The sequence below is a fragment of the Cordyceps militaris genome, assembly GCF_000225605.1.
Source record: "Cordyceps militaris CM01 unplaced genomic scaffold CCM_S00001, whole genome shotgun sequence".
Lineage (NCBI taxonomy): Eukaryota > Fungi > Ascomycota > Sordariomycetes > Hypocreales > Cordycipitaceae > Cordyceps > Cordyceps militaris.
In genome coordinates, this window is record NW_006271969.1 from 3,458,378 (window position 1) to 3,470,959 (window position 12,582).

General features: G+C 57.3%; 3 protein-coding genes across 3 annotated transcripts; 2 read left to right on the top strand and 1 right to left on the bottom strand.

Annotated features, from left to right (window-relative positions):
- Positions 1-3,470: 3,470 nt before the first annotated feature.
- CCM_01116 (HLH transcription factor (GlcD gamma)) lies at positions 3,471-4,973 on the top strand (the record flags this gene model as incomplete). The annotated part of the gene is made up of 1 exon (XM_006666273.1): positions 3,471-4,973. One exon carries the CDS (start codon positions 3,471-3,473, stop codon positions 4,971-4,973), a length of 1,503 nt encoding a protein of 500 aa, XP_006666336.1.
- A 1,044-nt stretch (positions 4,974-6,017) lies between these two features.
- CCM_01117 (protein family UPF0171) lies at positions 6,018-8,482 on the bottom strand (the record flags this gene model as incomplete). The annotated part of the gene is made up of 3 exons (XM_006666274.1): positions 6,018-7,122; positions 7,202-7,604; positions 7,672-8,482. 3 exons carry the CDS (start codon positions 8,480-8,482, stop codon positions 6,018-6,020), a joined length of 2,319 nt encoding a protein of 772 aa, XP_006666337.1.
- Positions 8,483-10,042: 1,560 nt separating this feature from the next.
- CCM_01118 (ethanolamine kinase, putative) lies at positions 10,043-11,943 on the top strand (the record flags this gene model as incomplete). Its single annotated transcript, XM_006666275.1, has 4 exons — positions 10,043-10,238; positions 10,317-10,461; positions 10,562-11,396; positions 11,449-11,943. 4 exons carry the CDS (start codon positions 10,043-10,045, stop codon positions 11,941-11,943), a joined length of 1,671 nt encoding a protein of 556 aa, XP_006666338.1.
- Positions 11,944-12,582: the final 639 nt, after the last annotated feature.

Sequence of the window (12,582 nt, forward strand, 5' to 3'; positions counted from 1 at the left end):
TCTCTCTTCTCTTCTCTTCTCTTCTCTTCTTCCCCCACTACTGCTACGATTCACCCCCCGGTGCCTTACATGACCGCGTGGCCCGCCGATGGGGGCAGGGCCGCGACGGCATGCCTACAACCCATGACCCGTCCGGGTCCCGTCGATGTCATGATGCATGGCAAAGGTAAGAGGGAAAGAGGGCAAGAGACGAGCGGGAGAATGGCCTTGGTGTCTTAGAGTCGAGTCACGTTCGGCTAGGTTGCCCACCATCGCAGACAACTGATTGGTGCGCACGCCCGGCGGAGGGCCACCACCACCCTACGACGCCAGAGCAAGTCAGGAGACGCGTCTGGGCAGCATGGCGACGGGGCCTGTTTTGCTTTCGCGATGGTCTTTCGGGGGGATGGGCAAACCGTCTAAACGGCGCATGCAGCCACTGGGCATTGTATTTTTAGATGGTGGCCGAATGGTGCGCTTGGGAACGCGCATCACGGCCACGGTGGGCCATGGGGAGAAGAAGGAGTATAAAGAGCAATGCCCCGATCTGATTCGCGCGCAAAAGTGAATGTGATTTCTGCCTCTATCAACATCTCAAGCTGTCTTCTTTACCATTGCGAGTCACGACTCGGTTGCGCAAACCTGGTCTTATCTCTCCAGTTGCCCCTCTACTTACACACCAAGCTCGCCGCAACACTGCGGACTGTGCGCACTCACCTGCTGCTCACCGACACTCGAAGGGTCAAGCCAAAGACAAGCGATCGGAATACAAACCAAACGGCTCCCCAGCTCCCACTCAGCTCTCCAGTCGCATCGCACGCCACCGGCATTGCAGCCCACCAGAACTTGGTTAATCACCGAGCCGAGAAACACGGTACGACTAGTAACCCTCCACCACCACCACCCCTCCCCCCAGCCCCAGGATCCCGCCGGTTCCCCTCCCCTGCAAGGCCCGTCGTAGCGGCAGATGGTTCCCGCTCTTCACTTCTGTTTTGCATCGAACGGCTGCAGGAGGGCTTCTGCTGGATGAGGGGACCAGTTCTGCAAGCGAATCCAAGGTTGCTAATCCTGCCGTCTCGCTGTCTAGCTGCAGCAAACGAAGCGCCAACGTCGCATCGCAAGCCTTTCCCCCCTCCCCCTCCCTTTGTCGAGCTATTTATTTTCCATGTCGCAAATAGCGCAAGCGAAGCAAGAATATCAGCATTATTGCAAATACAGATAAGAACGATCTGTCATTTTGCTGGGCCATTTTGGTAAGCAGTACGGAGTACACAGTACACACAGGCAGACAAGCAAAGCAAAAGGTGCAGCGCGGTAGCCTAACCAGAGGCTCCCCACTCTGGCTACGCCACAGGCAGCGCCTCATGGCGAGTGGCCAGGCGGTCTGAAGTTTCGAGTCTGAGTCTATCAAGTGCTCTGACTTATTACCAAGATGCTTACTTATCGTGGAGAGACCTGGATCGACTTTATTACGCGCCCATGCACCGCTCAGATGGTGGTTGCAACATCGACTGACTTTATTCCTCTAGCTCCCTCATCTATCTCCTCCTGAATCCCAGACAAAGAGAGAGCCTACTTCCCCCGCCACCACCTCTACCTTGCCGCGGCGACTCTGCATCATCTACGACTACTGTGTAAACTTCCAAGTTGTCAGTCACCGAGACATCGAGACATCAAATACCACCACCAACTTCCAAGTTGTCAGTCACCGAGACATCGAGACATCAAGCTACTACGTGCCGCCCGCTGCACCCTTCCAGCCACAGCGACCATTGTGCTAGCGTCTTGCTCCCTTGCGCTACCACAAGCCTTACCTACCTCAGGCTACCAGTCAGTCCAAGGCAGTGACCACACACACTTTTCTCCTCTGACTGTTCAGGTCGCCACCTCCACAATTGCGTCTTTCAGCTGCCTGTGTGGCCGTGCCCTTTGTGAACTCGTCAAGCAGACAGCTACTAGGTAACTATCTGATACTCTGTACTCTCGATTTATTCCATTTTCAAGGTTTGTACTCTTTGAACCAGGTCGTTGCCTGCTCCCCTTGTTTCTATACTTACACGTGCCAGGCCTTCGTGTTCCATCGTTGCTTTATGCCTTTGCCTCCTTCTGCAGGCAAACCCGGCTGTAAGTCTAGGAACTCATATATCAAGCCTCTTCCCGCTGCATGGCGCACGTCGCCATCTCTCGACTCCCACCACATCCACTACCCCAAACCAAGCAGAATCTGGCTTTCTGCACTCTGACTACTGCCCTTGCGCCGGTTCGCCTTTGCTAATCATCCCAGCCTATAATACATATTCCCCGCGTCTGGACACGACGGGACTCTTTGACACCAGACAAACACGTTTTTTCGCATTCATTGCCACAGCGTCATCGCCGCCAGCTGTCAACTACCAGCTGCCAACCACCAGCTGCAAACCACCAGCTGCAAACACAAACACTTGGTAAGTACACCCCGGCCCTCGCCGCGTTTTGCATTTCTTCTCCTCCCTCTTTCCCCTCATTTTCCTCCTCCTCCTCCTTCTCCTCCATCGCCATCATCATCCCCATCTCATCCACCGTCCCATCGTCATCGCTGCCTGCTTGCTCCCGTGCCATACCGTCCTTTGTCCTGGTAGCCCGACTCACGAGTCTCATCTGTCTGGGCTGGATGTTTTCTTTTGCCCTTTCTATGGGGCTCCTTGTTCGCACTGCTGGCGATCCTCAACGCCCTCAACGCCCTCCCTCGCACACTGGTGCGCCTCACTGCAGACTACGCTGCTTTGCTTCTTCCCCTCATTCCGCTTGGCTGACCACACTTTTTTAGCGCCCACCAGCACCACTGAATCCTCCACCCAAACACCCAAAATTCCAAGGCACTTGTAACTTGCAACACTCCTTGTCCGCGAGTCGCATCCCGCCGTCACCGCCTGCCACCTACCCTACCCATTCGTGTTCGTGGCCGAAAAAAGGACCTTGGCGCCCGTCAAACTTGCCGCATCCCAACTGGCTCCGCCCTAACTAGTTACCACTCGCTCTTCTCACACTCTGTCAGAAAAGTAGCCCCTCGCAACAGGTCCCCGACAATTATTTCTAACGTCGCACCTCTTCGTCCTTCCGCATTAACATCCTTTCCGTGCTACCTGACAACTTACAATACCATCCGCTCTTCCGGCGACACATGGCCCCGCGATAGCTCTGCTACCTTACCACTCCTATATCTGCCACTCGTACTAGAGGTGAGTTGCCGACCTTCCCGCACTGCCTCAAACCCTCCGACACTCATACTCGCTCCGCCCTCATCGCCACTCGCCATCCTCTTCCACAGCGCCACGCCGTTCTCTCTCGCGCGTCGTCACTAACAGTTTACATCAGCGCATCGCTCGATCCTCGACCTATTTCTTTCCGACCGCGTGCGCCGCCTGCTGCGCACCAGCTGTCCCTACAACCTTGCCCTTTGGGCATCCACACATTTCCAGACTCGTCGAATCCGCCTTGGCCGACCCATCGCCATGGCTCAGCACAGCTTCGCCCAGTTCGCCTCTACGAACGGCGGCAACATCGACCCCAACGAGCTCGCCATGGGCGGCCCCCCTTTCCCAAACGCCCATAACTACAACACGGGCTCCAACCAACCCAACGGCTTTTCCAGTGGTTCCGCCGTCTTTGGCGATGACGAGTTACTCGATGGTCTCGCCAGCCCAGGCGACAACCAACACCTCAACCAGGACTTTAGTAACATGAACATGGGCTTTTCGCAGTCGAATTTTACCCATCGTGGCTCCCTCCAGATTGACCCTACCAATGGCTATTCCAGCACCCCGGACGGTGACCCTATCCAAAGCCCATACGGGCATGGTTTTAACAATGCACAGTTCCGCCAGATGAGCACCTCGCTGCATTCCCCTATGTCCTACAATGGTTCTCCCCTTACCGGCGATATGGGCTCCGCCCGAGCCAGAATGTCCCAGGAGATGCAAAGGAAGGCTTCCAACAACAGGACTCCCATGACCCCCAAGACCAATAGCATCCACGGAATCCCCATCGGCTCCCAGGAGTCTCCCTCATTTGGTCCCCAGTCCATGCGCAACTCGGGCAGCCATGACAAGTCCCCTGGCCACTGGCTGAATACCCCCACAGGCAGCATCCCGGCTTCGTATAACTCGGGCTTTTCCTCGCCCATGCAGCAAGGTATGGTGCCCATCAACGAGGTCATGATGAAGGGTGGCACTTCCATGCCTACCAAGCTCAGTGGTCCCCCTGGTGGCGCCGTATCGTCTCAGGAGATGAAGCGCAAGCGCCGTCGCGAGTCGCACAACCTCGTTGAGCGTCGTCGCCGCGACAACATCAATGAGAGGATCCAGGATCTCAGCCGTCTTGTTCCTTCGCACCGCCTCGAGGATGAAAAGATTCGCAAGCTTATCCAGAATGGAACCCCCCTCTCCCCTACCTTGACCGGCATCTCCAGCCCCTCTCAGGCCACTTCCGGCCTTGCCGGACCCGGAGCGAGGAGAGCCACAGGTGGTGCCGCTGGTAATATTACCACCGGACTCCCGATCGAGGACAAGGACAAGGGCCCCAACAAGGGAGACATTCTCAATGGTGCTGTCAGCTGGACCCGCGATCTGATGTGGATGCTGCACCTCAAGCTTCAACAGCATGAGCATCTTATGAATACCATTACCGACCTTGGCGGACAATTTCCCTTCGAATTAACTGACGACGAGAAGCGCATGCAGTCTGAGCTCGCCGAAGCCCTCACACGCACCGAGAATGACAGCATGATTTACTCTCGTACTGCTGGTTCTGGTCTTCGCGTTCCCGACCACACTGACTACCGCGGCGAGCCGCTTAACGGTGCTGGTCCCAATCTCGACACAATCGGTATCACCCCCGATGCCTCTGGTGTCATGGGAGACGCCAGCCAATTTTGGCACGAAGACCAGGATGACGGCAGTGGCAACGTCCCGCTCAACTTCAAGCATGAAGACGAGTACGACATGGACCTGAACTGAGCTACTGCCACTCGTTCGTTACTCTATGAATAATGTCTGTGAATCGGCCGCACGCGGGGTTCTTCTTTTGTCAGCATACCTTTGGAGCATGATATATTGGCGCATTGGTGTTTTCTGCCGCGTGCCCGCCACGCTTTCTTACGTCCTCTGCCTTTCTTTGGCAGTGTGGGCTGTGCCGCCACTCTTCTCTCTTTGCGGTCGGCGTTTCGGAAATCAAATTATGGAATGGCGATATGGAGCTGGCTTTACTGTTGCCATCAGTTCCGTGCCCTTTGACGGCAAGACTTGACACACCCGCCGCTCCTGGGCACAGCGAGTCCCTTCGGCCTCCCCGTTTGGGTGTCACTTTCATTTTTCGGTTTGTTCGCTTGTCGCAAGATGATGCCTTTTTTATTTCATTTCACATTCTTCTCGGCCAAGAGTGCTGCGCCTCTTGGCTGTCTTCTCTTCAATATTCCCTTTTATTCCCGTGCGTTATACACTGTTTTTCTACTGAATTATATACAAGGGGTGTGTATCTTTTCCTGTCTTTCAACTCATGCTAGAGAGTTTTATCTGGTGGAACTTTTGTTGTTTATGTTGCTTTAATCTGATATACCTGTGGATGCTTTTGATACACTTCGCGGGGGATCTTTGCTTTTTTTTCTCAGATACCACAGACTACCTCCTTTTTCCCCTTGATGCTTTGTCACTTCCTTGTCGTCTCTCTTTGCAGTTTTATCTATAGTTTAGGAGTTGAAACCTTTTGCTTGACTTCTTTGGTTTCGTTGCGTGATGTTGACGTGTACATTCAAAAGAGACGTGGTATCCGTATCCATGCCAGCCTAACTTCATCACATGCAGGTTAAGCATTATCACATTCCATCAACATTACGTCAACGTTTGAAACAGACGTTTGAAAGAGACGTTGCCTATCCGTATTACTGACAAGCTAGTTGTTGTTACATACAAGGTATCTTTGCTCTATAGCCACATGTGAAGATTTCAGACCTGAACCACTGTATACACATGAAGTTGCAGACCGCCGGCCACTATCCCTTTATTTCACCAATGCCTCGTGCAGATCAAGTACTCGCTCATGGCAGTGAGGAGCGTCCAAGCTTCCTTACGCTTCATCTCCTCCTGCAGGGCGATCCTCTCGAGCGCCGCGTGGCCGTCAAAGTAGCGGCACATGGTGGCCCAGGCCTGGCGCACGCGGTCGTCGCGCAGCCGCGACGATATGGCGGCCAGGTACCGCGACTCGGGCCCCGTCGTCTTCTTGGCGTCGAGGATGATGTGCGGCGCGACGCCGGCGAGGTGCGGGCTGCGGTTGGTCGACGGGTGCGGCGTGGCCTCGGGGACGACGCGGCGGGCGTGCGCGGCGGCCTTGTCGGCGGCCTCGCGGGAGACGCGCTGCGCGATGCGGGCAAGTCGCGCGGCTTCGGCGGCGCGCTCCGTCGTGCTGGGGATCGGCACGGCGCCGGCGGTGGAAGGCAGAGAGCCGCTGGCGGCGGTCGTGGCTTCCGAGGTGGTGCTCGCGATGCTCACCTGGCGCGGCTTGCCTGCTGCGGCGGAGGTGGCGGGGATGGGGGCGGCACCGGTGCTCGTCGGGGAGAGAATGGCGTCCTCGTCGAGGTGAGCGAGCTGGTTGTGCGGACGGGCCAGCGCGCCAGCGCCGGCAGCGGTTGTCAGGGGCGAGATGGACACGGCGGCGGCGGTCCCTCCGGCCGAGTGGGGCGACGTCGAGGGTGTCGGGCCCTCGAGCTCCTCGGCCTCCATCTCGTAGTCGACCTGGTAGACAATCTCGGGCCAGACGACGACGTAGGCAAAGGTGCAGAGCTGGGTGACCCAGCCGCCGCGGAGGAGCCAGGCGAGCATGCGCAGGTAGAGCGGGCGGTGGACCTTGCTCGGGCAAAACGTCTTGTACGGCCGCGGGCACACGGACATGTCGGAGAGCAGGTTGGCGAGGGGCGGCGCGAGCGGAAAGGCGCGCTGCCAGCCGGCCGACGCCGCGGGCAGCCGCGCGAGGTCGCAGTTGGGCGAGACGACGTACGTGTCGCGCGCGTGCAGCGGCGGGACGGCCATGGCGCGCCGCCAGAAGATGAAGTGCTGCGCAAACTTGCGCACCTGCGAGAGGCTGAGGATGTTGCTCTGGCCGACCTGGTAGAAGCTGTGATGAAGAAGTGTCAGCGCGCGGGGGGGAAAGGGGGGAACAGCAAGCATCTTGGCGGTGGGATGAACGGCCTCACCTCATTGTCGGCTTGGACAGACGCACAAACTCCACCATGGGCAGCGCGCTCGGGTCGCCGTCGGCTTGTAGCTCGGCAATGATCTTCTTGTCGTCCTCCATGAGGAGCAGGCCAAAGTGGCGGTCGAGAAAGCCCGGCTCCTCGAGGGTGTCTTGGGTGAGAAAGGCGTTTGCGGTGGTGAGCCAGAGGCCGCGGGCGCGGCGCGCCTCGTCGGGCGGCCCCGGCAGGTCGGCGACGTAGAGCGGCGCGGGGATCTGCACCGACGGGCTCAGCACGCCGGCGGCCGTGTCGAGGTGCAGCGTCGCGATGCGGTTCTGCGAGACGGCCTCGTAGATATCCTGCACCGAGGCGGCGAGGGACGACTGCTGCACGAGGTCCCTCCACAGCTGGCTCATTCGTTTGTCTGGGGGAAAGTTTTTGTGTTAAGATGTGGTTTTTTGGGGGGGGGGGCAAAGGCGGTTGGGGCTTACTGTCTTCGCGTGCGCGGTCTTTGGTGGCTAGAATCTTCTTAGACTCTTTCCACACAAAGTCGCTGTGCTGCTGGCTGTATTTGAAGGCCTTGTTGACTTTTTTTGCAATGTTGGAGTAGAGAGCGTCGACGAGCTCCCTCGTCTGGTCCTTTTTGGGCCGCAGGATGAAGACGAGGTTGAACATGGTCATGGAGCTTCTCTTTTCCTCGTCTTCGTCCCTCTTGTCCTTTTCCTTGTCCTTGTCGGCGGCGCCCTCGGCGTCCACCGGAGTCGGCGGCGCGGACACGGCAATGGACGGCGCGCGCGACGCGGCCGGGGTGTTGTCGGCCTCGTCGACGACGACGACAACGGCGGACGGGGGGCGGCCGGGCTTGCTCTTCTTGGCGCGCTTCCACTTGCCGCTCTCGGGGACGTGGATGGGGTAGGAGACGCAGAGCAGCGGGTCGAGGGAGAGCTGGAAGAGCCGCTTGTGGTACGGGCGGGCCGGGGTCAGGATGCTGGCGAGGTCGCGCGTGGGGAAGCCGGCGACGCTCTCCCAGGGGACGGCGGCGGTGTCGTGCTCGGGCAGGTGGTGGCCGCCGGCGCCGCCGGCGCCGCCGCGGGGCTCGTGGTGGTCCTGGGAGGAGCGAAACAGCGGCCGCGACAGGCGCTCGAGCAGTATGTCCTCGGAGTCGGCGGCATCGTGCGAGGGGGTCTCGGCGTTGACGGGGAGCACGGCGGGCGGGTAGTGGAAGACAAAGGCGGGGCCGTCGCGCGACCGGTTGATGACGAGGGCGACGGCGATGAGGTTGTCCGGGTTGACAAAGGACATGGCGTCTCACATGGCGCGGGGGAGGGGCGAGCACGCGTGGAAGGGGGCGGGGACGACGGCTGCGAGGCGCGGCTGGTGAAGTTGGAGAAGCGACCATCGCGGCCTGGTAGCTTGCTTGGTGGAGATAACTCGATCCGAGTCGATGCGGGGCACCATGCAGGGTGACGATTGGGCCTGGCAATTTTCTATCATTTATTGATCGTACTTTGGTCAGTTAAAATGATCTTTTATTCCTCTTTTTCTTTTTGGTTTTATTCATGTGTAGTCCGGCTAGGGTCATGGTGATGGAGGAGGCTGTTGTCTCTATGTTAGCAACCTTCCACGCTTGTCGGTAATATACATCAGTACCATGCCCAACGTGTTCGCCTTGCACGCGACTTGTGCCATCTTTTTCATCCTTCTTCCCAAGGGCTGTCCTCTATACTCTACGGATCCTTTATCTCCCCAAAGATCTGTCTACTTAGCTCGCTATGGGCTCGGCTCTCGATTGTGGCGCACGGCATAGGGTAGCTGTCCAAGGACCGTTTACGTGGTAGCAACAAGGTGATGGGGTAACTAGCATGTTGGCATCCGAAACGGTACAAAGTAAACAACTGGTGTCTGAGAAGCTATCAATTGTCTGACCGCTGTGCAGTCTTGATGCCATCGCAGTGGAGTAGCCACCTGCCACGTATGTCTGATGCGCAGCAGGGAGTCCACTCCAAAAGAGGCAACCCATGAGACTTAAGCCACCAAAGCCATGCAGAAGCTGAATTTGTGTGACGGACTCAAGTGATGCGAGGAAGCCGTTTGGCCATCAAGGCTGGTGACGAGGTGGCGGCGTGTATGTATGCAACCCCTCTGGCCCCTCTGGATCGGTACAGGGGGAGGGAGGTAGCTTATCGACAAGCATAGTTGGGGGCTGCGGTAGTGTTGGATAGGATGAGGCAAAGCCTTCACCACACCAGAATGTGGCTGAAGATTTTGGAAATAAAACGCAATTATTTGAGCCAGCAAACCAATGTTTCAAAATTATTCAATCGAGTGGTTGTGCAGGGAGGACGTGGTGGGCTGTAGAGTCACGCAGGGAGGCTGTACAGCAGCAGGCAGTACGTACTGGGTACCTCTTCCTTGGCTATCAGTTAGCAGATTGCAGGTACCGGCTCGTTGAGGTGGAAAAAACGCACTGGCCCAGGCACATGCTTTTGGTAGGCCAGGGTCTCGCGACGCTGCGTGGCCAAGTAATTACCTAGGTACCTAGGTAGACAGTACCGATCGTCAGTGTACAGTGCTTGCAGATTGTTGGTACATGTACATACTTGCACGGAGGCAGCCAGGTGTCTGCGTTTGCCATGACGCCATTGCACTCCGAGTTGAATCGACGACCAAGAACGACACAACGCCGTAGCTAGTAGCAAAACAGGATATTTAAAATAAAAAGTTGGTTGAGATTCAACACAGCCTACTGATAGGTGACCAAAAATTCACCCACATCATCTTCAGGGGCAACCAATCTAACATAAATTGCCTGCCCAACAAAACCGACATCCTCGGTACCCCAGCCAGTACAAGCGCCCACGCATGCCGGCCTTGTACCCTCTACCTCCTCCCTGTGCCCCTGTGCCCCCCCCAAGTCAACGCCGCGTTGCGCAAAGAAAAAAGGTGCAAACCACCATTCCAAACAAAACATATCTTGACTGGTCTGCATTCCCAAAAGCCACACAAGCCAGCACACATTATAGCCCGCCTCAACTTGCCACGACAGACCTAGGTACCAGTAACTAGTACCAGTAGACCGACCTCGCTAGTTAGCGCAGCACCACCAGTCCGACCGCTTCTCTGTTTTCCCTCTCAGCCACTGACCCCCTGCAACGGCTCTCACATGGTCCCTGGCCGCCTCATCACTGGCTGCCCTCCCCGCCCTCGGACAACTTTTGCCCAAACTACAAACAGCAACAGGTCTCGTGCTTTCTGCCAACTTCATCCGTCCTGAACCATCGGTGAGATTCACATTGTCCACCCGGATCGCGCCCAAATCTGCCTCGCGACTGACTTTTTCATACCCCAGATTCGTCACCCTTGAATTTCCCCACGCTCCAGACACCGACCTCTGCCTCGTTTTGCCACGCTTGGTTTCGAATTTTCACTTTGCCTCGGCGCCTGTCTCCTGATTTCGCCTCGCCGTCTCCCTCTACGCATCTTCACACCCCAAACAACCATGGCTCCCGCCGCCGTCAGCACCGGCCCCGGCCACGTGCGCTTCATCCCCTTGACCTACGACCCCGCCGACTCCCAGGCGTCTGCCCTCAGGCTCATCCACGCCATTGCGCCGCACTGGGCCGCCCACGACGAACCCGTTGAGTTTGTCCGCTTCACCGACGGCATCACAAACACGCTCCTCAAGGCTGTCCACCGCCGGCCGGGCCTGTCCGCCGAGGAGGTCGACCGCGAAGCCATCCTGCTCCGCGCCTACGGCAACGGCACCGACATCCTCATTGACCGCGAGCGCGAGGCCGCCAACCACGAGCTGCTCTCAAAGTACAACCTCGCCCCCGCCCTGCTCGCCCGCTTCGCCAACGGCATGCTCTACCGCTTCATCCCCGGCGCCGTCGCCCAGCCCAAGGACCTGCCCGACCCCGTCCTCAGCAGGGCCATTGCCCGCCGGCTGGCGCAGTGGCATGCCACGGTGCCCTGCCTGCCCGATGCTAGAAACGCAACGACGAGCATCGACCTGACGGGCACCAGCAGCAAGGCCAAGATTGCCAACGCCGCACCCGGAAAGCCGGTCCCGAACCTATGGTCGACAATACAGAAATGGATCCTCGCTCTGCCCGTCGACACCGAGGCCGAGCGCGAGCGCCAGGGCAAGCTGCAAACAGAGCTGGAACGTCTTGTCAAGCAGCTCAGCCAGCGTCCAGGATTCGGGCAGAACGGAGTACGTATTCTCATGTCCGCATGTAAAACCGCCACGACTAACCCTGGATAAGCTTGTATTCGCGCACTGCGATCTGCTATGCGCCAACGTTATCATGCATAATGACGCCGACAAGCCCTTTTCCGTCAGCTTCATCGACTACGAGTACGGCACGCCCTCGCCCGCCGCCTTTGACATTGCCAACCACTTTGCCGAGTGGGCTGGCTACGACTGCGACTATGCCGTCATTCCCACACGCAGCCAGCGTCTCGCCTTTGTGCGCGAATACATTGAGACCTATGCTGAGCTCTCGGGCGACGATCTCGACATTGAGCGCGAGACGACCAAGATGATGCAAGATGTGGACGACTTTCGCGGCGTGCCTGGCTTCTACTGGGGCATCTGGTCCTCGATCCAGGCCACCATTTCCAAGATTGACTTTGACTATGCCTCATACGCGGAGCTGCGTCTAGGGGAGTACTGGGCGTGCAAGGCCGAGCAGGATGGCTCTCGCGCGGCGGCGGGCGAAGAGGTTCCCTTGCGCGAGGCATCGTGGGGGAGCGAGTAAATGCTCGAGACCTGCCAAAGTCGACGACGACAAAGCAGGATTCCACACCAGCCCACGTCTTGAACACTCAGCCTACATCTACTGTACGAGACGAGGCTATACACTACTAGCATAGCATACATGCCCGGCCACGCTCATCAGTTACACGCCTGCGCATGGTTGGGTGCCTCCCCCTTTCCTTCGTTATAATACCGGCGGCTTCCTTTCTCTCCCTTGTGCTTGCATGGCCGACCTACTCCCGGACCACGTTCATTGGCCAAGCTGAGCGGGTTTTTTATCATCTACACTTTTACACATACACGGGGAGCAACGGCGTAACATGTATATATACACATGCAGAAGATCTTTTTTTTTTTTTTTTCTGTGGCGGCAATCAATATGGGGTCAGCGGAAAACAGGAAGGGGGAAATGATTCATTCAACATGGCAACGATGCAAGTTTGCTTTTTTTTTGTGGCTGCTGTATATATGGTTGCAATTCCACATTGACAGTCTATCATGTCCAATCGTACTACATTTTGCTACTACTGCTTCCGTGACCTTGCTCGTATTTTCCCTTCCCCCAAGCCTCCTTGAGATGAAGTTTTGTTATATCCATTCGAGAAAAAAATGAATATCAAGATACAGAGTAGAAGTGAAG